The sequence below is a fragment of the Serinus canaria genome, chromosome 4 (assembly GCF_022539315.1).
Source record: "Serinus canaria isolate serCan28SL12 chromosome 4, serCan2020, whole genome shotgun sequence".
NCBI classification, from domain to species: domain Eukaryota; kingdom Metazoa; phylum Chordata; class Aves; order Passeriformes; family Fringillidae; genus Serinus; species Serinus canaria.
The window spans coordinates 69,671,534-69,699,069 of NC_066317.1; the positions used below are offsets into that span (position 1 = coordinate 69,671,534).

The window sequence follows — 27,536 nt, forward strand, 5'->3', positions numbered from 1 at the left end:
TGGGACCCCTGCAATGTAGCCCCAATGACCCCCTGGGACCCCACCAATGCCCCCCCATTGCCCCTCAAGTGACCCTTGGGGACACCCAGTGACCTCCCCTTCCAGGCCCCTGCAACCGCTCCTGAACTCCCGCTGTGTCCCTGACTGTCCCCTCCCGCCCATCCCGGTGTCCCCGGAGCCCCCACGCCCTCCTTGGTGACACAGGACACGGAGCTTTTCTCTTTATTGCACAGGCAGGGAGGGGACCCCCTGTCCCCAGCGGGGCCACCTCTGCCATCCATCCAGCAGGGACAAGGCTGGGAGCAGCTGCCAGCAGACAGGGACACCCCAGGGGGGCTGGGGGTGTCCCCAGGGTGTCCCCAGGGTGTCTCCGGGCTGTCCCCAGGGTGTCCACAGAGTATCCCCAGAGTGTCCATGGGGTGTCCTTGGGGATGTCCCTGCGGTATCCCTGGTGGTGTCCCCAGGGAGTCCCTGCAGGGTCCATGGGGTTGTCCTTGGGGTGTCCCTGTGGTGTCCCCAGGCTGTCCCTGGTGTGTCCCCAGGGTCACTTCTTGAGGAGCTGTGCCCGGGCCCGGTTGAGCCGCTCTGCCAGGGCCCCGTCGGTGCCGGGGGAGCACCGGGACAGCACCAGGCTCATCTCGGCCTCGTTCTTGCGCTCTATGGCCGCCTCGGCCGCCTGCTCCAGGTCCCTGTGACACCAGAGAGCCATGAGGGGACAGTCGGGGGGGGACAGCACGGGGACACGGGGCACCCCCACCTTCTCATTGCTGTCCCACCGCCCCGGCGCCTCCCGCTGTCCCCAAAGCCTCCTGTGGGTGTCACCCCCCAAATCCCCGCTGCTGCCCCACAGGGAGTTCCACGGCTTGTTTCCACATCCTGGTGTCCCCTTGGATGTCCCTATGAGGGTCCCTGGGATGTCCCCTGAGTGTCCTCGGCAGGTTCTCTCCAAGGGTCTCCTGGCTGTCCCCCGAAGGATCCTCAGGATGTTCCCCGAGGGTCCTCAGGATGGTCCCCCGAGCATCCCCAGGATGTCCCCCTGAGGATCCCCTGGATGTCCCCCCAAATGTCCTTAGGATGCCCCTGCAAGGGTCCCCTGGATGTCTCCCTGAAGGTCCCCTAAATGTCCCTGCCCGAGCATCCCCAGGATGTCCCCTGATGGTCCCCTGGATGTCCCCCTATGGGTCCCCGGGATGTCCCCCTGAGGATCCCCTGGATGTCCCCACAAGGGACCCCGGGATGTCCCCCTGAGGGTCCCCTGGATGTTCCTCCCCGAGGGTCCCCAGGATGCCCCTCCCCAAGCATCCCCGGGATGTCTCCTGATGATTCCATGAATGTCCCCTCCCAAGCATCCCCAGGATGTCCCCCTGATGGTCCCCGGGATGTCCCCCCCCGAGGGTCCCCAGGCTGTCCCCAGCGCACCCCACGAGGACGAAGGCCTTGACGCGCTGCTCGGGCGGCACACGCGGCGCGTACTTCTTGGCCTCGTAGCGGTTGTGGTGCTTCACTGCCACCTCCACGAAGGGCTGGGGAGGGAGGAGGAGCAGGGAGAGGTGAGGAAGAGCAGGGAGAGGTCGGGAGAGGAGGATGGAGGGGCTGGAGAGGGGAGGAAGAGGGTGGGGAGATGGAGAAGGGAGGGCAATGGTGGAAGAGCAGCAATGGGAAGGGAATGGGAGAGACAGAGAAGGGAGGAAGAGGATGGGAGGGTGGGAGAAGGGAGGAAGAAGATGGAAATGCAAGGATGGAAAGGCTGGAGAAGGAGGAAGAGGATGGAGGGTGGGAGACTGGGAATGTGGAAGAGCTGGAATGGGGAGGAAGAGGATGGGAGGGTAGGAGAGAGAGGAGGAAAAGGATGGTGGAGGTGGAAAGGGGAGGAAGAGGATGGGAGGCCAAGGATGGGAGAGCTGGAGAAGGAGGAAGAGGATGAGAGGGAGAGGATGGGAGGGCTGGAGAGGGAAGAAGATGGGGGCAGGAGAAGGGAGGGAGAGGATGGAGAGATGGAGCAGGAGAGAAGGAGAAGGTAGAGCTGGGGAGGGGAGGAAGAGAATGGGAGAGATGGAGAAGGGAGGAAGAGGATGGAAAGAGATGAAGAGGGGAGGAAGAGGATGGGAGAGCTCAAGAGGGGTGGAAGGGGATGGGAGAACTGAAGCGGGGAGGAAGAGGATGGGAAGGAAAGGATGGGACCTCTGGAGAAGGAGAAGAGGGTGGGAGGGCTGGAGAGAGGAAGGGTAGGAAGGCCAGGGAGGGGAGGAAGAGGATGGTGGAGCTGGAGAGGGGAGGAAGAGGATGGGAGGGCAGGGAGGGGAGGAAGATGCTGTGAGGACAACGTGGAGGTGACTGAGGCAGCCCAAGCTCTCACCAGGTACCCAATGGGCGACTTCTTGCTCTTGGAGAACTTCTCCATCTCCTCCCAGTCCCCGCGGGTGGCCAGGGCGTTGATCTTCAGCCACCAGTACCTGGGCACAGGGGCACAGGGGGTCAGGGCTGTCCCTGGACCCCCTCCAGCCCCCCAGGGCCCGTCCCCACCTCTTGTCTGGGATCCTGAAGTCCCGGTAGAGCTGCTCGGCGCGCTTGTGGTGCCCGTCCAGGATGAGGGTGGCCACGGTGTCGTGCAGGGACAGGTCCAGGTAGGGCTTGTCCAGCTCCTCCTGCAGGTGCCGCTGCAGCCGCAGCAGCTTGATCTGCTCCTCCGTGGCCTGGGACATGGGGACAGCTGTGGGCTGGGGTCCCTGGCCCCGCCTCGATGTCCCCAGAGTCCCTGTCCCAGCCTTGATGTCCCTGTCCCATCCCTGAGTTCCCTTTCCCAGCCCTGAGGTCCCTGATCCAGCCTCAATGTCCCTGTCCCAGCCTCGGTGTCCCTGTCCCAGCCTCGATGTCCCTGTCCCAGACCCAGAATCCCCATCCTAACCTGAGGTCCCTGTCCCAGCCTCAGTGTCCTCTGTCCCAACCCCAGAGTCCCTGGCCCAGCCCTGAGGTCCCTGTCCCAGACCCACAGTTCCTGGCCCAGCCTTGGTGTCCCTGTCACAGCCCCAGAGTCCCTGGCCCAGCCTCACTGTCCCCATCCCACCCCCAGGGTCCCCATCCCAGCCCTGAGGTCCCTTCCAGAGCCCTGTCCCACCCCTGTGGTCCCTGTCCCAGCCTCAGTGTCCCAATCCCAACCTTGGTGTCCCTGTCCCAGCCTCAGGGTCCCTGTCCCAGTTCCAGGGTCTCCATTCCAGCTTTGGTGTCCCTGTACCAGCCTCAGCGTTCCCGTTCCAGCCATGCCCCTGGACAGGCACCCCCCAGCCCTGTCCCCAGGGCAGCCACAGGTGACCTTGTCCCCGGTGTCCCTGGTGGCACCTGGGCACTCTCACCTTGGCAGCGAAATCATTCTTGGCCTTGTAGAACTCATCCAGGGCATTCTGCAGGGCGGCCACGCGGCCCTCGATCCGCTGGGAGTGGCACAGGAATGGCACAGGGACACAGCAGGGACACGGGGACATGGCATAGACATGGGGACATGGCACAGACATGGGGACATGGCACAGACACAGCACGGACACGGGGACATGGCATGGACATGGGGATATGGCACGGACACAGCACAGACATGGGGACACAGCACAGACATGGGGACACGGCACGGACACAGGGACATGGCATGGACATGGGGACATGGCATGGACACAGCACGGACACGGGGACACGGCACGGACATGGGGACATGGCACGGACATGGGGACACGGCATGGACATGGGGACATGGCACAGACACAGCACAGACATGGGGACACAGCACGGACACGGGGACACGGCACGGACATGGGGACATGGCACGGACATGGGGACACGGCATGGACATGGAGATATGGCATGGGGACATGGACAAGGACATGGCACAGGGACATGGCACAGACTCGTCATTCCCTGGGTGGGATCCCGAGATAGATCCTGACCCCCTGGGCAGGATCCCAAACCTGGCACAGGTGGCATGGGATGGGCACGGTCCCCTACAGCCCTGGGGTGCAAACTGGCAAGTCCCCATTCCCACACCCAGAGCCCCATTCCCCCATCCCAATCCCTGCCATTCCCCCATCCCAGTCTCTCCATTCCTCTGTCCCAATCCCTCAATTCCCTCCATCCCAATCCTCTAATTCCCAGATTCATCCCAATCCTTGCCATTCCCCATCCCAATCCCACAATTCCCCATCCCACACCCCAAACCCCAAATCCCACAAACCCCAGACCCCACTGACCCTCTGGCAGTAGCCCCCCAGCACGTGCAGGTCGCCCAGTTCCTGATAACCCCCTGAGCACCCCCAAAACTCCCTGAGCACCCCCAAACCCCCACATTCCCCATCCCAATCCCACAATTCCCCATCCCAAATCCCAAACCCCAAACCCCAGCCCCCAGCCCCACTGACCCGCTGGCAGTAGCCCCCCAGCACGTGCAGGTTGCCCAACTCCTTGTGACCCCCTGAGCACCCCCAAATCCCCCAAACCCCCACATTCTACATCCCAATCCCACAATTCCCCATCCCACACCCCAAATCCCAAATCCCAAACCCCACACCCCGCTGACCCTCTGGCAGTAGCCCCCCAGCACGTGCAGGTTGCCCAGCTCCTGGTGGTTGTCATCCTGGTTGTACAAATCCTTCAGCGTCTCCCGCTCCTGGTGCCGGCAGAACTGGGGGGGAGGGGACATTTGAGGTCACCTTTGGGGTCAGGGGGACAGCTTTGGGGTTTGGGGTCACCTCTGGGGTCAGGGGGACACTTGTGGGGTTAGGGACAGCTGCTGCTGCGAAGCTCCTCAGGGCGGCTCAGGGGTATTGGGGAGGGGGTCGCTCACTGGGGAGGGTGTCGGGGGTTTTTGGGGGGGTTCAGGGGGTTTTTGGGGTCACTGGCCCTCACCTGGAGGTACAGGCTGTGGTGTCAGGGGTTTTTGGGGTCACTGAGGGTGGTTTTGGGGTCACTGAGGGGTTTTGGGGTGCTCAGGGTGGTTTTGGGGTCACTGAGGGGTTTTGGGGTGCTCAGGGTGGTTTTGGGGTCGCTCAGGAGTTTTTGGGGTCACTCAGGGGTTTTTGGGGTCACTGAGGGTGGTTTTGGGGTCGCTCAGGGGTTTTTGGGGTCACTGAGGGTGTTTTTGGGGTCACTGAGGGGTTTTGGGGTGCTCACCTGGCGGTACAGGCTCAGGGCCACGGGCTGGTTCTGCAGGGTCATGAAGAAGGAGCCTCGGTTGAGCTCGTTCTTGAGGTGCAGCACCACCGTGTACACTGCGGGGACAGGGACACGGGGACAGAAGGGTTTTGTTTGGGGTTTTTCCTGCACATCCCAATACCCTCTGTGCCCCTCTGGTCCTCCAGGTGCTCCCCCAGACCCCCAACCCCCCTGTCCCCTCACCCAGGTCGGTGTCCCCGCTCTCGATGGCCTTGCCCAGGGCCAGTTTGCTCCGTTTCATCTTCAGCAGCAGCGGCACCTGCTCCCCGCTCCGGGGCTCGTACTCCAGCAGCTGGGCAGGGGACAGCGGTGTGCGTCACCCGGGGGTGGCAGTGCCAGCCCGTGTCCCCTCCCCGGGCCACCAGCCCACCTTGATGGCCAGCTCGGCGCGGCCGCAGTCGTAGGCGCGCGTGGCGATGTCCGAGTAGGAGATGCCCGCCGTGTCCCCGAGCTTCTGGTTGATGGCCTGGGCCACCTCCTCGTCCGACTTGTCCTTCTGCTGCACCTGTGGGGACACCGAGGAGCGTCCCCGGATGTCCCCAAGGCGGGGTCGGGGGTGTCCCCGGGGTGTCCCCTCACCTTGTAGCAGGCCCAGTGTGCCAGGATGCGGCTGACGCCCTGCATCTCCGGCAGGCGCAGGAACTCGCAGATGCGGATGGCCAGAGGGTACAGGCGACGCAGGACCAGCCTGGGGACACGGGGACAGGGACATCAGGGGGACACGGGACACCAGGGGGACATGGAGGTGTCAGGGGGACATGGGGGGAAAGGGGGACACCGGGGAGACGGCGAGCATGGAGAGGTCAGGGATCATGGGGGGACAGGGCACACACGAGGGGTTGGGGGACATGGAGGGGACAGGAGGACACAGGGGGACAGGGGACATGGGGGGACATGGAGGGGTCAGAGGGCATGGGGGAACAGGGGACATGGAGGGGAGATGAAACACCAGGGGGACAGAGGACATGGAGAGGTCAGGGGACATGGAGGGATCAGGGGGCATGGGGGGACAGGGGACACCAGGGGGGTCAGGGGGACACATGAGGGGTCAGGGGACATGGTGGGATCAGGGGACATGGGGGACAGGGGGACATGGAGGGGACAGGGGACACCAGGGAGGTCAGGGGCACACACGGGGTGGGCACAGGGAATTGAGGAGCTGGGTTGGGTTTGGGAGGTCCCCAGGTGCTGGGAGCTGCTCAGCCCCTGGATATGGGAATGGGATGGGGACATTGGGATGGGGAGTTTGGGATAGATTGGAAAGATGGGAACTTTGGGATGGGGAATGTGGGATGGGGAATGTGGGATGGGGATTTTGGGATATGCAATGTGGGATGGGGAATGTGGGATATGCAAAGTGGGATGGGGAATATGGGATGGGGAATGTGGGATGGGGATTTTGGGCTGGGGATTTTGGGATATACAATGTGGGATGAGGATATTAGGACAGGCACTGTGGCAGGGAGAATTTGGGCTGGGAACCAGGGGAAGGCTCGGGATGCTCCCGGGGCTGTGGGGCTCCCACCTGTCCAGCAGCACCTCGATGGTGAGCTGTTTGTATCTGCAGGGACAGTCAAGGCTCATTTGGGATCACGGCTGCCCCGGGAGGCCCCGACCCCACTGCAGGCAGAGGATACTGGGTGAAGGTGAGCGGGATCCCGATCTGGTAGTCCCGGATGGCGTTGAGGACCCGCAGGTCCTGGCACATGCGCACGAACCCCTCCGGAGGGAACTTATCCAGGAAACACTTCCCGAAGGAAGCTGCCTGTGGGATCAAGAGGGGAAAATCAGGGAGAATCCTTCAGCTTCAGGCTGCTCCCTCCTCCTCCTCCTGCTGCTGGCTCACCCTCAGCAGGGATTTCTGGGTGTCGGGCTCGTGCTCGTAGCCCGCGGCCTCGATGCACTGGCCCACGGCCTCGGGGAGCAGCTGCTGCTCCCGGATCTCCCGCAGGTACTCGTCGGCCTTCTGGCTCTCCTTCTGCAGGGAAAGGGGAATGGGAACCCCTGGGACACAGATCCCTTGGGATCCCAGCCCGGGGGGGCTCTCTGGGAAGGGGATGTACCTCGTACTCCTTCTGTGCCTCCAGCAGCAGAGCGCCCGGAGCCATGGAGGCGATGCGGAAAATCTCCTGGCTGGCCTCTGCAGGGATGGGGACAAAACGGGGATGGGGGGGCTGCTCCAGCCTGGGGGTGGCACCTGGGCCCACTGCCAGCACCTGGCAGCACCCTACAGCTTCCATGATCTCCTTCCATGACCCCTTCCAGCACCGGGATCGTGGAATGGGTTGGGTGGGAAGGGACATTAAATCCCAACAATTCCATCCCATCCATGGGCAGGGACAGCTCCCACCATCCCAGGTGGATCCAAGTCCATCCAGCCTGGCCTTGGGCACTGCCAGGGATCCAGGGGCAGCCCCAGCAAATCTGGGAATTCCAGCCCAGCCCCTGCCCACCCTCCCAGCCAGCAATTCCTTGCCAAGATCCCAGCCCAATCTCCCCTTTCCCAGTGGCAGCCATTCCCTGGCTCCTGTCCCTCTGTCCCCTGTCCCCAGTCCCTCTCCAGCTCTCCTGGAGCCCCCTCAGGGACTCTGAGGATTCCCTGGAGTTTTCCCTCCTCCAGGCGAACATTCCCAGCTCTCCCAGCCTGGCTCCAGAATCCCAGACTGGTTTGGGTGGGAAGGGACCTTAAATCCCACCCAGCCCCACCAGGGACACCTCCCACCATCCCAGGGTGCTCCAAGCCCGTGTCCAACCTGCCCTGGGACCCTCCCAGGGATGGAGCATCCACAGCTCCTCTGGGAATTCCTGTGCCAGGTTCCCCCATCCCAGGAGGGCAGGGAACTCACCTGGGATCTCGTGCAGGAACTCGTGGGAGCTGCGGGACAGGATCCTGACCCCGTCCAGCTCGGGCACCAGGTAGGAATCCTCATCCAGGACAAAGCTGGGCTCCCGCTAAGGATGGCCTTGGACACGGCTCGGGGCCACCCCGGCACTGCCGGGACAGCGCGGAGAGACGGGAATGCCACGGGATGGGGCAGGACCTGGGAACATCCCATGGGATGGGGAAAGGACATGGGAGCATCCCATGGGACAAGGGAAGGACCTGGGAACATCCCATGGGATGGGGAAAGGACATGGGAACATCCCATTGGATGGGGAAAGGACATGGGAGCATCCCATGGGATGGGGAAAGGACCCGGGAACATCCCATGAGAGAGGGGAAGGACCTGGGAACATCCCATGGGACAGAGAATGACCCTGGCCAGAGTGGGGCTGGGAGCATCCCATGGGATGGGGGAGCACCTGAGAACATCCCATGACACAGAGCAAAAACCTGGGAACATCCCATGGAGAGAGAAGGACCTGGGAACATCCCATGGGAGGGGGAAGGACCTGGGAACATCCCATGGGAGGGGGAAGGACCTGGGAGTGTCCCATGAGACAGGGGAACAACCCGGGAGCCATGTGGGGTTTGGGAACATCCCATGGGACAGAGAAGGACTTGGGAGCCACTGTGGGGGTTGGGAGCATCACCTGGGACAAGGGAAGGACTTGGGAGCATCCAATGGGAGAGAAAAGAATCTGGGAACATCCCACGGGACAAGGGAAGGACCAGAGAACATCCCTAGGGACAGGGGAAGGATCTGGGAACCAGACTGGGGCTGGGAACACCCCACGGGAGAGAAAAGGACCCGTGGGCACCCCCTGGGACAAGGGCAGGAGCTGGGAGCACCCCTGGTGACAGAGCACCAAGGGGACACGCAGGGGCAGCAGCGTGGCTGCCCGGGGAGGTGGCAGCGGCCCGCGGAGTGTCCCTGTCCCCAAAGGATACCGGATGCTCTCCGAGGAGTTGCCCACCACCATCAGCTGCCGCTCCCAGGCCAGCACCACGGCTCGCTGCCGGCTGCGGGGCCGCGTGCACCTGCAGGAGCCCCAAGCCTGAGCACAGCCCGGGCACCCCTGGGGGCACCAGGGACACCCGAGGGGCCCGCGGGGCTGCCAGGGGCACTGCCAGGGACAGGGACAGGGACACGGGGACGGGGACAGGGACACAGGGACACGGACAGGGACAGCGACAGGGACAGCGACAGCGACGGGGACAGGGACAGGGACACAGGGACAGGGACAGGGACAGGGACAGCTGGCTCACCAAACCATCTGCTTGGGCGGGGATCGGATGCCGGTGTTGAACTCGCAGAACTTTTCCTGTAGGAGAGGAGAGAGGTCAGGGACACACCTGGGAATGGGAACTGGGAATGGGAACTGGGAATGGAGGAACTGGGAATGGGAACTGGGAATGGGAACTGGGAATGGGGAACTGGGAATGGGGAACTGGGAATGGGAACTGGGAATGGGAACTGGGAATGGGAACTGGGAATGGGGAACTGGGAATGGGGAACCGGGAATGGGAACTGGGAATGGGAACTGGGAATGGGAACTGGGAATGGGAACTGGGAATGGGAACTGGGAATGGGGGAAATGGGAATGGGACTGGGAATGGGGGAAATGGGAATGGGGGACAATGGGAATGGGGGAACTGGGAATGGGGGGAGCTGGGAATGGGGGGAGCTGGGAATGGGGGGGACTGGGAATGGGGAACTGGGAATGGGGACTGGGAATGGGGGAACTGGGAATGGGGGGGGAACTGGGAATGGGGAGGAAACTGGGAATGGGGGGGACGGGGAATGGGGGAACTGGGAATGGGGAACTGGGAATGGGGGAACTGGGAATGGGGGAACTGGGAATGGGGGCTGGGTGTTTGTTGGGCCACCAGAGGGTCCCACAGGAACTTCCAGATCCAGCTCTGGAGGCAACCAGGGCTCCAAGCAAGATGGGAAAAACATTCCTGCAGCTCCTGGCTGGTGGTGAAAGGAAAAGGGCTGGATTTGGGATTTGGGATCTGGGATTGTGGGGACAGGAGCAGCACGAGCCCCAGGGCTCTGCCAGGAGCCCCCAGCACCCACCAACATTTTTAGGGCACAAAAACACAACTCAGACACTGCCAGTGACCTGCAGCAGCTTTTGGGAGAAATTCATTGGATTAAGGGAGTTTTAGGGATTGTTAAGGATGAGCTTGAAACATTTTTTGGCTTCTGAGGCTCAAAAAAACCTGGAAAATGTTGAAGTTCCCCAGCAAAGACAGAAAATTGTTGGGCATTGTCCCTGCCCTTTGCTCCTGCAGGGCTGGGAGAAAAGAGGCAAGTGTAAAAAACATCCTAGTGTAAAAAATACAGCATTGAAAAAACCACAGAATTGTAAAAATAGACACAATTGTAAAAGAATCCAACTGTAAAAAACATCCAATGGTAAAAACAGATACAATTGTAAAAAAACCACACAATTATAAAAAGTATAGAATTCTAAAAAATATACAATTGTAAAAACTATCAATTTGTAAAAGAAAATCCAATTGTAAAAAATACACAATTATAAAAACCAACCAATTATAAAAAACCATACAATTGTGTGTTTCAACAGGACACTTCCAAAGAAGATCCTTTGCTGATAACAGAGTGCATCTTTTTGCCTTTTTTTAATTAGTATTATTATCAATGACAGTCAGAGATTTATTTTTTTATTATTATTACCAATGGCAGGCAAAAATTTTTATTTTTTAAATTATTATTATCAAAGCCAGGCAAAGATTTATTTGGGTTTTTTGATTATTATTACCAATGGCAGGCAAAGATTTTTTTTAATTATCAATGGAAGGCAACGTTTTTTTATTGTTATCAATGGCAGGCAAAGATTTTTAAAAATTATTATTATTATTATCAATGGCAGGAAAATTTTTTTAGAATTACTTTTATTAATGACAGGCAAAGATTTAATTTTTTATTATTATTACCAATGGCAGGCAAATATTTTTTTATTATCATCATCATCATCATCATCATCACCATCAATGGCAGGCTAAGTTTTGGTTTTTTTAAATTATTATCAGTGGCAGGCTAAGATTGGTTTTCATTATTATTATCAATGGCAGGAAAACTTTTAATTACTTTTATTAATGACAGGCAAAGATTTATTTATTTTAATTATTATTACCAATGGCAGGCAAAGATTTTTATTTTTCAATTATTCTTATCAATGGCAAGCAAAGATTTTTTTTCTTATTTATTATTATCAAAGGCAAGAAAAGATTTTTTTATTATTATTACCAATGGAAGACAAAGATTTTTTTAAATTATTATCAACAGCAGGCAATTTTTTAAATTATTATTATTATCAATGGCAGGCAAAGATTTTTTAAAATTATCAATGACAGGCAAAGATTTATTTGGGTTTTTTTCATTATTATTATTATCAATGGCAGGGAAAGATTTAAAAAAAAAAAAAAAAAAAAAAATTATTATTATTATTATTATTATTATTATTATTATTATTATTATTATTATTATTATTATCAATGGCAGGCAAAGTTGGTTTTTTATTATTATTATCAGTGGCAGGCTAAATTTTTTTCATTATTATTATCAATGGCAGGAAAATATTTTTTATTACTTTTATTAACGACAGGCAAAGATTTAATTTTTTATTATTATTACCAATGGCAGGCAAAGATTTATTTTTTATTACTATTATCAATGGCAGGCAAAGATTGATTTGGGTTTTTTAAATTATTAATATTATCAATGGCAGGTAAAGATTTTTAAAAATTATTATTATTATTATCAATGGCAGGCTAAGTTTTGGGTTTTTTAAATTATTATCAGTGGCAGGCTAAGATTTTTTTTCATTATTATTATCAATGGCAGAATTTTTTTTTTTTTTACTTTTATTAACGACAGGCAAAGATTTATTTATTTTAATTATTATTACCAATGTCAGGCAATTTTTTTTTTTTTTTTTTAAATAATTCTGAGTGTCAGGCAGGGCTGTGCAGGTGCTGTCCCCCCCTCACCTTGAGCGAGGCCGCGCCCATCCAGACGGAGCCGCAGTCGGAGAAGAGCGCCAGGTGCCGCTGGGTGAAGGACACGGCCACGCGCAGGAACGGCCCCGCCGCGGGGCTCAGCCCGGGGGGCGTCTGGGGACACCAATGGGGACACAGACTCAGAGGGACAGCGAGGGGATCAGCCCGGGGGGTGTCTGGGCACAGGGGACACCAGTGGGGACACGGACTCAGAGGGACAGCGAGGGGCTCAGCCCGGGGGGCGTCTGGGGACAGGGGACACCGACGGGACACCCACGGTCTGAGTGACAGTGAGGGGATAAGCCCGGGGGGTGTCTGCGGGGACAGGGGACACCAATGGGGACACACACGGGCTCAGAGGGACAGCGAGGGGATCAGCCCGGGGGGCGTCTGGGGACACCAATGGGGACACAGGCTCAGAGGGACAGCAGGGGATCAGCCCAGGGGGTGTCTGGGGACAGGGGACACAAATGGGACACTCACGGGCTCAGAGGGACAGCGAGGGGGTCAGCCCGGGGGGCGTCTGGAGACAGGGGACACCGACGGGACACGGGCTCTGAGGGACAGCAAGGGGATCAGCCTGGGGGGTGTCTGCGGGGACAGGGGACACCGACGGGACACACACGGGCTCAGAGGGACAGCGAGTGGATCAGCCCGGGGGGCGTCTGGGACGGGACCCAATGGGGACACCACGGGCTCTGGGACAGCAAGGGCTCAGCCCGGGGGGTGTCTGGGGACAGGGGACACCGACGGGACACACACGGGCTCAGAGGGACAGCGAGGGGCTCAGCCCGGGGGGCGTCTGGGGACACGGGGACACAAATGGGACACTCACGGGCTCAGAGGGACAGCGAGGGGATCAGGCAGGGCAGGGGGGCACCGCTGGAGTGACCCCTGAGGGGTGGGGTCAGGACAGGGTGGTCACCAGGGGACACCAATGGGGACCTCAGAGTGACAGCAAAGGGTGTGGGCAGGGCAGGGGGTGACCACTGGAGTGACCCCTGAGTGGCATGGTCAGGACAGAGGGGTCACCAGGGGACACCAATGGGGGCTCAGAGTGACCACAAGTGGTGTGGTCAGGACAGGGGGGTCACCAACAGGGGCCTTGGAGGCATCTGGGATGGGAAAGGATCTGGGAGCATCCCACGGGACAGGGGAAGGAGCTGGGAACACCCCAAGGGACAGTGGTGACAGCGGAGACAGCGCAGGCCCATCCCAAATTCCCAAAGTGCCTCACCAGCACGGAGCAGGAGGTGTTGTCCAGCAGGAAGAGCTCCTGTCCCATGGCCAGCAGCACCATGGTCACCCTGTCCTGGGCCAGCACGGTCCAGCACGGGGGGGGCTTCTGCAGCCCTGAGGGGACAGTGTGACACCCCTGGGACATGGGGACACAGGGACAGAGGGGACACGGGGACAGGGAGGGGCAGACAGAGGGGGATTGGGGACTGAGGGCAATGAGGCATGGTGGGACAAGGAGAGGACACAAGGAACAAAGTTGGGACAGGGGTGGACAATGGAGACAGAGAAGGACAGAGGGGGACAGGAGGGACAGTGGGGACAGAGCAGAGGGGCACGTGGGACAGGGAGACAGAGGGGATTGGGGACAGAGAAACAAGGACAAAGGGGTGGGGGCGGCAGAGGGGACAGAGAAACAGAAGGGGAACAGGGAGGACAGAGAGGGACAGAGAGGAACAGTGGGGACAGAACAGAGGGGCATGTGGGACAGAGGGACAGCAGGGATTGGGGACAGAGAAACAGAAGGGGAACAGGGAATACAGAGGGGACAGAGAGGGACAGTGGGGACAGAACAGAGGGGCATGTGGGACAGAGGGACAGCGGGAATTGGGGACAGGGACAGAGAAACAGAAGGGGAACAGGGAGGGCAGAGAGGGACAGAGAAAAAGAAGGGGAACAGGGAATACAGAGGGGACAGAGAGGGACAGAGAGGGACATGGGGACACGCACCAGGGACCTCGGGCAGGCGGCGCAGCTTGAGGTCGTCGATGTTGGTGGCGAGGGAGAAGCGCAGCGCTCCCGTCAGGATGGCCACGCCCGTCCCGAACTCGGTGTGGAAAACCTGCGCCTCCAGCACGTGGTTCTGCAGCACCTCCTGCAGGACACGGCGGGGAGGGGACGCTGGGGACACCGGGGACACTGGGGACACCGGGGCTCGGCTGACGCAGGCAGTGAGGAGGGGAATGTTCTGCACTCCGGGATGGATTCCAGCTCTTTCCCGAAGGATGGGACAGCCCCTGGCTCCCCGTGGTTCTGCATCCCCCAAACCCCACCCAGGGCATCTCACAAGGGGCAGAACGAGGGGGAAATGGGGAAGATGAGATTGGGGTGGGATTTTGGGAAGGAATTCCTGACTTGAGGGTGAGGAGGGGCTGGGCTGGAATTCCCAGAGCAGCTGTGGCTGCTCCTGGATCCCTGGAAGTGCCCAAGGCCAGGCTGGATGGGGCTTGGAGCACCCTGGGATGGTGGAAGGTGTCCCTGACCAAGGCAGGGGTGGAATGGGATGGGCTGTGAGGTCCCTTCCCACCTGCCCCATCCCAAACCCATCCCAAACCCATCCCAAACCCCGTTCCCTCACGTTTCCCATGCTGAAGTGCCGCTTGAACTCGCAGAACAGGTTGTAGACCAGGACAGTCCCATCCTCCTGGATGCACAGCAGGTCCTCCCCCGCTGTCCAGCCCAGGTGCACCAGCTGGCCGCTCTTCCACTGGGAATGGCACGGGAAGGGTCAGCCCAAGCCAGGGATGGCCCTCCAGCGACACACCTGGAGTGCCTGAGGTCTGACAGCTTGTCCAGAGCTTGGGCACCTCACCCAGAGTCCAACATCTCATCCAAAGGTCTAACACCCCATCCACAGGTCCAGCACCTCATTCAAAACTCCAAAACCTCATCCAGAGAACTGACACCTCAGCCAGAGCTCCAACATCCCAACTGGAGGTCCAGCACCTCATCCAGAGCTCCAACATCCCACCTGCCCTGGCTCTGCAGGTCCCTGAAGTCCTGGCACAGTCCCTCCACTGCCCCATGTCCCCCTCAGCCCCAGGCAGGGGGGAAGGAGGATGTTCCGGTGGCTCCAGTACTCATCCCACCCTCCTCTCTCATCCCTGGGCAGCAGGGAGAGGATTCTCCCACTCCAAATTCTATTCCACCTTCTTCCATCCCTCATCAGCAGCAAGAGGATTCTCCTGCTCCAAACCCACCCCATCCCAGGGGAGCTGTCTCCCCCTTGCTCCCACACCCTGTCCCCAACCCCAGGGTGTCTGTCTGTCTGTCCTCCCCACTCACCGGGACACTGGCCAGGAGCAGCCCCGAGGCCGAGTAGATCTCCAGGAGCGGGCGGGCACTGGGGGTCTTGTCCCGCCGGGAATTCCTCAGCAGAGCTGGGACAAGGAGGGGACAATCCCTGAGCCATGGGGGGCACAGCCCCGGCTCGGGGAGGGGGGCTCGGGGGGCTGCACCCACCTATGGGACCCCCATATGGGGCAGCTGCCACCACGCAGTCACGGAGATCCTCCCGCAGCCCCCATTCCATGGAGTAGAGCTCCAGCTTCCTGCCGGGACAGGGGGATGGAGGGATGGAGGGATGGAGGGATGGAGGGAGGGATGGATGGATGGATGGATGGATGGATGGATGGATGGATGGATGGATGGATGGATGGATGGATGGATGGATGGATGGATGGATGGATGGATGGATCCATGGGAAGGATGGACACGGATGAGACACGGATGGTGCTCACCCCCAAACTGGTCCTGGGACACCTCCAGGAGCCCCAAGATCCATACCCCGGGAACCCCCAGAGACTCCCAAGGATACCCCAGACCAACCCGAGGAGCTGGGGCCACCTCGGGACACCCCAGTGACCCACAGGACCCTCCTCCCAGCCAACCCCAAGACCACCCTGGGACCCCTCAACCCCCCTGGGCCCCCCGTCCCCAGCCAGCCCCAGGACTCGTGTCCACCCAGGGACCCCCTCAACCCCCCCGATCCCGCCAGCCCCATGGCTACCCCGGAACCCCGAAGCAGCTCCAGAACCCCACCCCAGCCATCTCCGGGACCCCCTTTCCAGGCCTGCCATCCCCATTCCAGCCCTGGCATCCCCCCCGAGCCCCCCGAGCACAGCCGGGACCCCCGAGCAGCCCCGGGACCCTCAGGCCGGTGCCGCCGCCGCTGCCCCTCACCGGTAGAAGGTCTCCTCGCCCAGCGGGTTCCAGTTGGCCGTGTAACAATCCATGGCGCGGCCGGGACGGGGGAACCGGGATGGGCTGAGGGGAACCGGGACCGGGATGGGGACCTGGCGGTCCCGGCGCTTCCCTCAGCGCGCCACGCCCCTCACGTCGCGCCGTGACGCAGGATAGGGCGTCGCCATCTTGGGTGAGGGCACGGGCAGGTGAATGGGGAACCGCCGCCATGTTGAGTGAGGGCAATGAAAAAGGGGAACCGCCGCCATCTTGGGTGAGGGCTGTGGGAAAGGGGAACCGCCGCCATCTTGGGTGAGGGCTGTGGGAAAGGGGAACCGCCGCCATCTTGGCTGAAGGCACAGACTTTGTCCCCCCAGAGTTGCCGCCTGTCCCCAAAGATTTCCCCTCTCCCCCAAATCTCCGTTTTACCCCAGTGTGTCCCCAGTTCCCCAAGAGGCCTCTTATCCGCAAAGGTGTCGCCCAAGATGTCCCCTGTTCCACGGAGGTGTCCCTCAAGGTATGCCTCCTCCCTCAGAGTGTTTGCTGTCCCTCAAGCTGTCCCTTACCCCCAGGGGATGTCCCCATGCCCCAAGATGTCCCTTGTCACACACACTGTTCCCAAAGGTCTATCTTTATTTCCTGCTGCTAGAAATCCAGGAAGGGCCACGGAGGTGCCCCCTCTGCCAGGGTGGGGATCAGGGGTGCCATGGCGGTGCTTCAGGTGCCAGGGGTGGAGTGCTGTGGTGGAGTCCCGGAGCTGGGATGCCAGGGCGGTGCCACACGTCCCGGTGGCACGGTGCCAAGGTGTTGCCAGGCTGGGGTGCCCTGGCGGTGCTCTGTGTCCTGGGATCGCGGTGCTGTGCCCGTGCTGCTGTGCCAGGGTGGGGGTCGGAGCGGTGGGGCGGTGTCCCGGGGCCAGGTTTGGGGTGCCATAGCGGTGCCAGGGTTCATGGGCAGCGGCGGTGCCAGGGTTCGGGTGCCACGGCAGCGCCATGCGTGCCACGGCAACACCTCATGTCCCGGGCTCGCGGTGCCATGCCGGGGCCGGGGCTGGAGCTGGAGTGCCACGGCAGTGCCAGGTTTGGGGTGCCGTGCCACCGGGGCCGCGTCACCGCGGCAGCACCACCCCGGCCCTACTTATTGCCATTGCCCAGGTCACAGCGGTAGTGAAACATCTGGAAGTTCAGCAAGGTGCCCAGCAGCGAGGGGTACGAGGCCCCCACCTTGCGGAACCCCTGCCCCTCGTAGAGCCTCTGCGCCACCACCTGCACCACGGAGGTGCTGAGCACCACGGTGCTGTACCCACGGGCCCGGGCGAACGCCAGCACCTCCCGGCACAGCGCCCGCGCCAGCCCGCGGCCCCGCTGCTCGCGGCTCACCGACAGCCTCTTGAGCTCCAGCTCGCCCCGGCCCGCGGGCACCGCAGCCACAATGCCCGCCACGGCGCCGGCCTCCTCGGCCACCCAGAAGCGGCAGTCGGGTGAGCGCAGGTACGCGCCGGACACGTCGCACAGGTCGGTGCCCAGCGCCTCTCGCACGTAATCGGTGACGAGCGAGCGCACCAGCACCCAGATCAGCACCAGCGCCAGCGCCACCGCGCCCAGCCCCAGCACCCAGGAGCCCGCGGCCGCCCGCGCCGCCACGAAGACGGCCAGCAGTGCCAGGCGCACCCGCGCCGCCCGCAGCACGTGCCGGAAGGAGGCCGGGGCGTGCTCCAGGATGCCGCGGGCGAACAACGCCCGCACGGCCTCGTAGTCCTGCTCCTGGTACTGCCGGATGCGGAATGACGCCATGGGGGCACCTGGAGGGGCACGGAGAGGGGTTAAGGGGGTGCTATAGGGGAGATGGGCAGGGGGAGATGGATCCTGGGGGGTACGGGGGGGTCAGGGATAGCCAGAGTGTCCTGAGGGTCCCTGGGGTGGCACAAGGGCACCACGATGGATGGGGACTCCCCAGGCCCATCCCTAGGATGGCACAAGGGATCAGGGCAGTGCTCACCCTCACAGGGACCCCTGGTGTGCCCCCAGACCCATCCCTGGGGTGGCAGAAAGGGTTAGGGCAGTGCCCACCCTCACAGGGACAGCCAGAATGTCCTGAGACCCATCCCTGGCCATGGCACAAGGGGTCAGGGCAGTGCCATGGATGGAGACCCCCAGACCCATCCCTGTGGTGGCACAAGGGGTCAGGGCAGTGCCCACCCTCACAGGGACCCCCGGTGTCCCCCCAGACCCATCCCTGGGGTGGCAGAAGGGGTCAGGGCAGTGCCATGGATGGAGACCCCCCCAGGATACCCCCAGATCCCATTTTTGGGATGGCACATGGGGGTCACGGCAGTGCCCACCTTCGCAGGAACCCCCAGGATACCCCCGAACACATTTGTCGGATGGCACAGAGGGGTGAGGGCAGTGCCCACCCTCGCAGGGACCCTCGGTGTGCCCCCAGACCCATCCCTGGCATGGCACAGGGGGGTCAGGACAGTGCCAGTGCTGCTCCCACCCAGGGGTGCCCCAAAAACAAGGGGGAAAAAAGTGTGGGGGGTCCCTTCCCCTCCCTTGCTGAGCCCTCAGGGGTTCATCCCCCACACCAGCTGGGCAGAGGCTTTACCTGGCACACGCGAGGTGGGCAGCAGGGGCACTGGGGGGTCACAGGGGAAGAGCTGCAGGATCTGGGGGTGTCCCACCTTCCCCGGGACCCCCGCACTCATCGGGAGCCGCGGCACGAACCGCCCCGGGCAAAGGTGGGCAGGGCGTGGGCACTGTGCTGTGCCCGTGACAGAGCGGGGCAAAGGAGCACAGGGCCCGGGGGAGCACGGGGACAGCAGGGACGGGAGGGGACAGGAGGGGGCAGGGGGACAGCAGGGACGGGAGGGGAGGGGACAGGAGGGGGCACGGGGACAGCAGGGACGGAAGGGGACAGGAGGAGGACATGGGCACAGCCCCCCTCTAGGTTTGGGGTTCAGACCCAGGCTGGGCACGGCAAGGGGGTCCCCAAAGTGCCCCAAACCCGGCGCTGCGGGGGGTGCCCGGCCCCAAACTCCCCCCTCCCAAAAAATCCCTCCCGGCCGCCCCCCCCACCTGCTGCTCCCGGCGCTGTCGTTCCTCAAACCGGGACCGGCGGCTCTACGGCTCCTCGGGGTCAACCGGGGGGTCCCTCAGCGGCCCGAGGGGGGCTCGGTGACCCCCTTAGCACCCCCAGGGACTTTTTTTTGGGGGGTGGTCTTTGTTTGCCGCACCCCCCAGCCCGGCCTGTGCCTGCAAGATGCCGGATGCGTTCAGCCCATCGTTCTGCGGAGCTTGGGGTGGGGGGTCCGGCAGGTTTTGGGGGGCTCCGGTGGCAGCACCGGGGGGGGGACACCCCCGATTTGGGCCGTGCCCAGGCCGGCGGAGGCTCCGGCGGCGCGGCGAGCGCAGGCGCCGAGCGGGAAGCGCTGTCCCTGCCGATGATGCCGTAAAGAGATCGCGGAAGGTTATGGGGTCACGGGGGGGATTTGGGGGAGCGCAGGGCACGGGGGGGCCCGGGCAGTGGCGGGGGGACACTGTACGAGACCCCTGTCACCCCCAAATCCCGGCGATGGGGCAGTAATGGATGGCTACGGGGAAGTGGGGTGGCGGTGCAGCCCCTCGCAGAGTGTGGGTCCCCACTGCTGGGACCCCCAAGCCCTGCCCAGGGTCACCCCAGGGGGCGGGGGGGTCCTCATGGTGTTGCTCGCCCCCCCAGCCCCGTGCTGGAGCCTCCCCGTGGGGTGTCATGGGCGTCCCCGCGGTGTTGGGGACCCCCATGGTGCTGGGGACCCCCAGGAACGGCTCAGCCCAGCGCTGGGGACAGCCCTTTATTTGGGGAGGGGGACACGGGGGCATCAGAGCCCAGCAGGGCACAGCCCTCCGCCCTGCAGGACCGCAGGGGGGTTGGGGTCACCCCGACCCCTTTTTTGTACCCTACAACCCCCCCAGTGCCCCCCCGGCTTCCCGTGGGACTCGGGGTGCCCCATGCCGCCGCCCCCCATCTCCTGGGGGCTCAGGGGGTGCTGCCTCTGATGGTGGTGCCCGATCCTCCCACCATGACCCCCCCAGACCCCATCCCTGATCGTCTCTCGGTGTCCCCAAAGTCCCAACAACACCCAGGACCCGCCGGACCCTCCCAGTGCACCCATGGTCCGGCACTTCCCAGACCCCACAGCCCAGGCACCCCCGGACCCCCCAGCCTGGAGAACCCCCCACGGTCGCAGCAGTGCCGGACATTGTCCCCAAGGTCCCCAGAACTTCGCAGACCCCCCCAGGTCCCTCGTGGCCCAGCAGCCCCCAGAGCAGTCCAGTGCCCCCAGCACTCTCGGGCCGCCCCACGCTGCCGGTCCCCATTGTCCCCGCTGTCCAGGGACCCCCCCGTGTCACCCCCGTGTCCCCCCAGCCCAGCCCCCTCCGCGCCGCAGATGAATCTCGCATCCTATTGGTCCCTGCCTCCGCCGCGCCCCGCCCCTCCCGCTGCCGGCAGCCAATAGGCGCCCAGATATGAGGAGAGGGGTGGGACAGGCGCTCACGTGCGCGTCGGGGGCGGGGCCAGATCATCCAATGGGGAAAGGGGGCGGGGCCATTGGGGAGCACTCAACAGGAAAGGGGCGTGCCCTAATGAGGGGCGCGGCTCGGCGCGGAATTTCTATTGGTCAGCAGCGAATGGGCGGTGCTTTACCGCGGCGGCGCTATTGAAGGGCATTGAATGGGCGTGGCCTCGTCGAGTTCCCACGGGCGGGTCCCGGGCAGGATCGAGCCCCGGTCCCGGTCCTATTCCCGGTCCCGTTCCCGTTCCCATTCCAGTTCCTATTCCCGGTCCTTTTCTCGGTCTCGGTCCCGTTCCCTTTCCCTTTCCCATTCCCATTCCTATTCCTATTCCCGGTCCAGTTCCTATTGCCAGTCCCTTCCTCGGTCCCGTTTCCCTTTCCCTTTCCCATTCCTGGTCCCTCCGCCGCTCCAGCCCCGCAGACTCGCAGCGGCAGCGCACCCAAACTTTACTGGGAGCCGTCCCGCCCGACCCCCCGCGCCCCCCGGCCGAGCCCGCGGCCCCGGGGCCGCCCCGGTCACTGCCCGCGGCCGTGGGCGCGCAGGCGGCGGAGCCGCAGCCGCTGCAGCCGCAGGGCCGGGTCGGGGCCCGGCCGGGTCTTCCCGGGCCGGTGGCGGCCCCGCGCCCGCGCCAGGCGGAAGCTGCACGGGGTGGGAACGTTCTCGAAGTAGACCCGGCACGGCTGCGTGGCCGCCTCGTAGCCCTCGGCCCGCGCCGTCACCTCATACTCGCCCGGGTTCAGCAGCCGCCAGTAGTCCCCGTCTGAGGCTGCGGGGGCGATGTCACACTCTTGTCCCCACCCCTGTCCTCGTCCCCAGCCCCAATCCCGTTCTTGTCCCATCCCTATTCCCACCCCCAATCCCATTCCAGTCCCGATCCCATCCCCATTCCCAGCCTAATCCTGCTTCCATTGCCATCTCCAATCCCACCCGCCTTCCATCCCTGTCCCCAATCCCATCCCATTCCTGTCCCCACCCCCTTTCCCAGTCCTATTTCCCCTCCCCACCTGCAATTCCCAATCCCATCCCCAAATCCCATCCCATTCCTTTCCCCGTCCCAGCCCCATCCCATTCACATCCCCAATGCCGTCTCCATTCCTGCCCATCCCTACTCCCAGCCTCATCCCATTACTCTTCCCATCCCAATCCCATTCCTGTCCCCAACCCATCCCCTTTCCCAGTCTCACCCTATTTCCATCCCCATCTGCAGTTCCCAATCCCAAATGCCATCTCATTCCTTTCCCTGTCTCTGTCCCCATTCCCATCCTCATCCCCACCCCGTCCCCATCGCATCACTGTCCTTATCCCACCTCCATTCCCAGCCTCCTCCCGATCCCGCTCCCGCTCCCACCCCAAACCCCTCCCACCCCATCCCGGTGTCCCGGTACCGGTGCGGACGTCGTGGTTGATGCCATCCACGGAGATGATGGCGTTGGGGATGCCCTGCTCGGTGTCACTGTCCCGGACCACGCCCTTGATCCCCCGGTGCACCTGCAGGGCGTCGGGCAGGTGGCACAGGCGTGTCCCCCCCTCCTGGTGCCACCCTCAGCGTTTGGGGACAGCCCCGTCCCGCCGCCATCCTGCTGAACCCTCCACCCTGCCGTGCCCATGGCCATCCTGGAATGTCCCCAGCGTGTCCCCCGCCCCCTCCAAAACCTTATAGAAACCCCTGGGGGTTCCCTGCCCTGCCCGTGACACGGTGTCCCCATTGTCCCAGCACCCAAAAATCCCACCCAGTGTCCCCATTGTCCCTGCACCCCCAGACCCCACCCAGTGTCCCCACGACCCAGCAACCCCCAGACCCCCCATCCTGGACCCCCCATTCCCCAGTGTGCCCCTGGTCCCAGCACCCCCAGACCCCCTCAGTGTCCCCATGTCCCAAAGCCCCCAAATCCCCCATTCTGGACCCACCTTCCCCAGTGTCCTCATGACCCAAATCCCCCACCCTGGATCCCCCAGTGTCCCCCTAGTCCCAGAACCACCTGGACCCCCTCCAGTCCCCCTATGTCCCAACCCCCCCCAAATCCCCCACTCTGGACTCCCGGAGTGTCCCTGTGATCCCAGAACAACCTGGAACCCCTCCAGTCTCCCCATGTCCCAAAGCCCCCAAATCCCCAATCCTGAATCCCCCTTCCCCAGTGTGCCTCCGGTCCCAGCACCCCCAGACCCCCTCAGTGTCCCCATGTCCCAAACCCCCCCAAATCCCCTATTCTGGCCCCCCCTTCCCCACTGTCTCCCCCCAGTCCCCCCATTCCCATCACACTCCGGCCCCTCCTCGCAGACAGACCCGGGGTGGCTCCTGCCACCCTCGAGCCGTGTCCTCAAGCCCCGGGTGCCACCCCGGTGCCACGCGGTGCCACCCCGTGCCCCACCTGCTCCATGAAGAGCAGCAGCGACTCGCGGTTGTTCTCCCACTCCTCGGGCAGCTCGGAGGCGTGCGGGAATTTGTCGCAGGAGAGCTCCACGGTGATCTCGAAGCAGTTGGTGTGCAGGTAGCTGAAGTCGTTCATGCCTGCGGGGCACAGGGCGGGTGGCAGCAGGGGACAAAGTGACAGGAAAGTCCCGGAGTGTCCCTGGACACTGAGAATTTCAGACTTTCCGTGCCGGCAGGCACTGACCCCCAGGAGAGCGTTGCATTTAACCTGAGGGCGTGGAGAAAGCTTCCAAAATTGAATAATTGAACTAAAATTATGAACGTGCAGTTTGATTAGAAGTGTGTAAAACCACATGGTGGGAAACTTAGGAGTTTGAGGTTTTAGAATATAATAATATCTATAAAACAAAATAGAAGTTTCAGGGCAGAGGCTGGTCCTTCTTCACCTTCTTCTTCATGGGTTTGGGTGGTTTTGTGTAAGTGGATAAAAAATTCCACATTGCAAGTCCCAGGTTATTGAGTTAAAAATAAAGATAATTTAGGTGTCAATCCTTAATTGGACAGTTTATCCTTAAAAGGCTGTGTAGGGAGAGAGAGATGGGGCTGCACTTTGAGTTTGTTAGAGTAAGTGACTATAAAAGTCAGGGTTTGTGAGACTGTAATGGAGATAAGAACAGGTAAATATCTGAGTCCAAACCAGAAACACCATCTTTCTAAAAGAAACAAAAAACCAAAACAGAAATGGGGAAAATAAAAGAAAAAAATAAACAAAAGAGAAACAAAAGTGTCCCTGCTCCATGTGCCACCTGATCTCAGTGTCCCTGCTCCCTGCCATGTGCCACCTGAGCTCAGTGTCCCTGCTCACTGCCACCATCTCACAGTGTCCCTACTCCCTGCCATGTGCCACCTGAGCTCACAGTGCCCCTGCTCCCTGCCATGTGCCACCTGAGCTCAGTGTCCCTACTCCCTGCCTTGTGCCACCTGAGCTCAGTGTCCCCACTCCCTGCCATGTGCCACCTGAGCTCAGTGTCCCCACTCACTGCCAGCCACCGTGTGCCAGTTGGCGCCGTTGATGATGTTGCCGTAGCGCGTGAAGTCGTCGTAGTGGCACGGGCGGCGCTCTCCGCTGGCCATGGCCAGGTTGGCGGTGGCGTAGACGGTGGCCAGCCATCGGAAGACGCCGTCGTCGGGGGTCGGGGTCAGCTCCTGCGCCTTCCAGTAGGTGCGGCTCATGTCGAAGGGGTAGGTGACCACCAGCTCGCCGCCGTGCAGGTTGGCGCTCAGCACGAACGGGTAGCGCTGCATCCACGCGATCACCGCCCGCGTCTCCGGGGCCACCTGCGCGGTGGCACCGCTGTCACCCTCACCACCGGGGCCATGTGCACAGTGACACTGCTGTCACCCTCACCACCGCGGCCATGTGCGCGGTGACACCGCTGTCACCCTCACCACTGGGGCCATGTGCGGTGACACCGCTGTCACCTTCACCACTGGGGCCATGTGCGCGGTGACACCGCTGTCCCTCACACCACCAGGGCCATGTACAGTGACACCGCTGTCACCCTCACCACCGCAGCCATGTGCGGTGACACTGCTGTCACCTTCACCACCGGGGCCATGTGCATGGTGACACCGCTGTCACCCTCACCACCGGGGCCATGTACGGTGGCACCACTGTCACCCTCACCACCGGGGCCATGTGCGCAGTGGCACCACTGTCACCCACTTCTCTGGGGCCACTCACGGAATGACACCGCTGTCACCTGCGTCTCTGGGGCTGCCTGCTCAGTGACACTGTCGTCACCCAAGTCTCTGGGTGCCACCTGCACGGTCACATTGCCATCACCTGCCTCTCCAGAGCCGCCTTTGTGGTGACACCACTGTCACCCACGCCACTGGTGCCACCCACATGGTGACACCTCTGTCACCTGTGCCTCCTGTGGTGGTGGCCACGTCCTTGTGGCTTCTGGTGACCCCCAGGGTTGGGCGGGTTCAGCCCCCTGTGGGTGGGCAGCATCCAGCCCAGGAGATTGGGAGGGGTTTTTGAGGGGTTTTAGGGGGGTTTCAGGGGCACTTTGGGGGGTTTTGGGGTCTCACCCCAATGTCATTGGATGGAGGTTTTGGGGTCTGACACCAATGTGACAGGATGGGGGTTTTGGGGTCTCACACTGACAGGATGGGGGTTCTGGGGTCTCACCCCGATGTGATAGAGTGGGTGCTTTTGGGGTCTCGCCATGTTGTGACAGGATGGGGGTTTTGCGGTCTCATCCCGATGTGATAGGGTAGGAGTTTTGGGGTCTCACCACTGATGTGATGGGGGTTTTGGGGTCTCACACTGATAGGATGGAGGGGTTTTGGGGTCTCGCCCCAATGTGATAGAATGGGGGTTTTGGGGTGTCACACCAACAGGACAGTATGGGGGTTTTAGGGTCTCATCCCAATGTGATAGGGTAGGAGTTTTGGGGTCTCACCACTGATGTGATGGGATGGGGGTTTTGGGGTCTCACACTGATAGTATGGGGGGGTTTTGGGGTCTCACCCCGCTGTGATAGGGTGGGGGTTTTGGGGTCTCACACCAATGTGACGGGATGGGGCTTTTAGGGTCTCACTCCGATGTGATAGGATGGGGGTTTTGGGGTCTCACCCTGATGTGATAGGGTAGGAGTTTTGGGGTCTCACAGTGACAGGGTGGGGGTTTTGGGGTCTCACACTGACAGGGTGGGGTTTTGGGGTCTCACCACGGTGCCCCCCCAGGAGGATGGGGGCGTTTCGGGGTCTCACCGTGGCATTGGCGAAGGTGTAGTACTCGGGGATGGGGATGTAGTGGTTGGGGAACTCGTGGGGCACCAGGTCGTTGTCCTCGGCGTCCCACAGCGCCGTGTTCAGGTCGGCAAAGTTGTGGTTGAGGTCGATGCCCTCGTACGTCCAGCGGCCCATGGCCCATCCCGCCAGCTCCGAGCCCTGCCGGGGCACCGCGGGCACCGGGATCACCGGGATGGGCACCAGGATCACTGGGATGGGCATTAGGATCACTGGGATGGGCACTGGGATCACTGGAATGGCACTGGGGTGGGCATTGGGATCACCAGGATGGGCACCGGGATCACCAGGATGGGCATTGGGATCACTGGGACGGGCACTGGGATCACCAGGATGGGCACAGCGATCACTGGGACGGGCACTGGGATCACCGGGATGGGCACTGGGATCACTGGGACAGGCACTGGGATCACCGGGATGGGCACTGGTGTGGGCACTGGGATAACTGGGATGGGCACTGGGATCACTGGGATGGGCACCGGGATCACCAGCATGGGCACCGGGATGGGCACTGGGATCACCAGGATGGGCACCAGGGTGGGCACAAGGATCACTGGGATGGCACCAGGATGAACACCAGGATCACCGGAATGGGCACTGAGATGGTCACTGGGATGGGCATGGGGATCACTGGGATGGGCACTGGTGTGGGCACAAGGATCACTGGGATGGACACCGGGATGTGCACCAGGATCACCGGGATGGGCACAGCTGTCACTGGGATGGACACTGGGATGGACATGGGGGTCACACGGATGGGCACCGGGATGGGCACCGGGATCCCTGGGATGGGCACCGGGATCACCACGGGGCCGGGCGGTGCCAGCCGTACCAGCTTGTAGGCAGTCTCGTAGCCGTCGGGGTTCATGGAGGGCAGCAGGTGGATGCGCGTGCCCGTCACCAGCTGCACCACGCGGGGGTCGCCCCGGCGGAACTCCCGGCACAGGAATTCCATCAGGTTCAGCAGCAGCTCCCGGCCCAGCACCTCGTTCCCGTGCATGCCGGCCACGTAGCGGAACTCCGGCTCTCCTGCGGGGCCACCGGGGGGACTGGACTGTCCCCATGTCCCCATCCCCATCCTGTGTGTCCCTGTCCCCGTGCTGGACCAGTCCGGGTGTGCCTGTGTCCCTATCTCCATCCTGGGTGTCCTCGGTCACTCTGTCCCTGCACCACCCTCGGTGTCCCTGGTCACTGTCCCCAGGTCCCTGCACCACCCTGGGTGTCCTTGTCCCCATGTCCCTCCACCAGCCTAGGCGTCCTTGTCCCCATCCTGGACCAGTCTGAGTGTCCCTGTGTCCCTATCTCCGTCCTGAGTGTCCCTGGTCACCCTGTCCCCATATCCCTGCACCAGTCTGGGTGTCCCTGTGTCCCCATCCCCATCCCGGGTATCCCCAGCCACCCAATCCTCCTGTCCTCCACAGGTCTGGGTGTCTCGGGTGACCCCAGCTCCATTCTGGGCACCCCGTGCCAGGCTGGGTGGCCCAGTCAC

At 61.6% G+C, this 27,536-nt stretch overlaps 3 protein-coding genes across 4 annotated transcripts; all 3 read right to left on the reverse strand.

Annotated features, from left to right (window-relative positions):
• Nucleotides 1-206: 206 nt before the first annotated feature.
• Nucleotides 207-16,457, reverse strand: VPS16 (VPS16 core subunit of CORVET and HOPS complexes). Its single transcript, XM_050973922.1, has 24 exons — nt 16,304-16,457; nt 15,584-15,672; nt 15,407-15,501; nt 14,700-14,828; nt 14,072-14,216; nt 13,344-13,459; nt 12,098-12,220; nt 9,344-9,399; nt 9,026-9,115; nt 8,040-8,134; nt 7,257-7,333; nt 7,040-7,171; nt 6,831-6,958; nt 6,719-6,754; nt 5,773-5,881; nt 5,564-5,698; nt 5,377-5,485; nt 5,152-5,249; nt 4,559-4,663; nt 3,351-3,428; nt 2,524-2,693; nt 2,357-2,453; nt 1,420-1,523; nt 207-689 (listed from the first exon to the last, which is right to left on the reverse strand). Exons 1-24 carry the CDS (start codon nt 16,354-16,356, stop codon nt 545-547), a joined length of 2,514 nt encoding a protein of 837 aa, XP_050829879.1. The 5' UTR covers nt 16,357-16,457; the 3' UTR covers nt 207-544.
• Nucleotides 16,458-16,916: 459 nt separating this feature from the next.
• NAT8 (N-acetyltransferase 8 (putative)) lies at nt 16,917-21,326 on the reverse strand. 2 transcript variants are annotated; one of them, XM_050973417.1, is made up of 2 exons: nt 19,378-21,326; nt 16,917-18,104 (listed from the first exon to the last, which is right to left on the reverse strand). In XM_050973417.1, exon 2 carries the CDS (start codon nt 18,094-18,096, stop codon nt 17,437-17,439), a length of 660 nt encoding a protein of 219 aa, XP_050829374.1. In that variant the 5' UTR covers nt 18,097-18,104; nt 19,378-21,326; the 3' UTR covers nt 16,917-17,436. The 2 variants fall into 2 exon arrangements, with proteins under 2 accessions (XP_050829374.1, XP_050829373.1); XM_050973416.1 differs by lacking the exon at nt 19,378-21,326 and adding an exon at nt 18,908-19,370.
• A 9-nt stretch (nt 21,327-21,335) lies between these two features.
• LOC103824649 (probable carboxypeptidase X1) lies at nt 21,336-27,200 on the reverse strand. The gene is made up of 6 exons (XM_050973415.1): nt 26,880-27,200; nt 26,009-26,188; nt 24,268-24,565; nt 23,226-23,365; nt 22,242-22,344; nt 21,336-21,622 (listed from the first exon to the last, which is right to left on the reverse strand). The coding sequence occupies exons 1-6, from the start codon at nt 27,183-27,185 to the stop codon at nt 21,372-21,374; spliced, it is 1,278 nt and encodes a 425-aa protein (XP_050829372.1). The 5' UTR covers nt 27,186-27,200; the 3' UTR covers nt 21,336-21,371.
• Between the last annotated feature and the right edge of the window lie 336 nt (nt 27,201-27,536).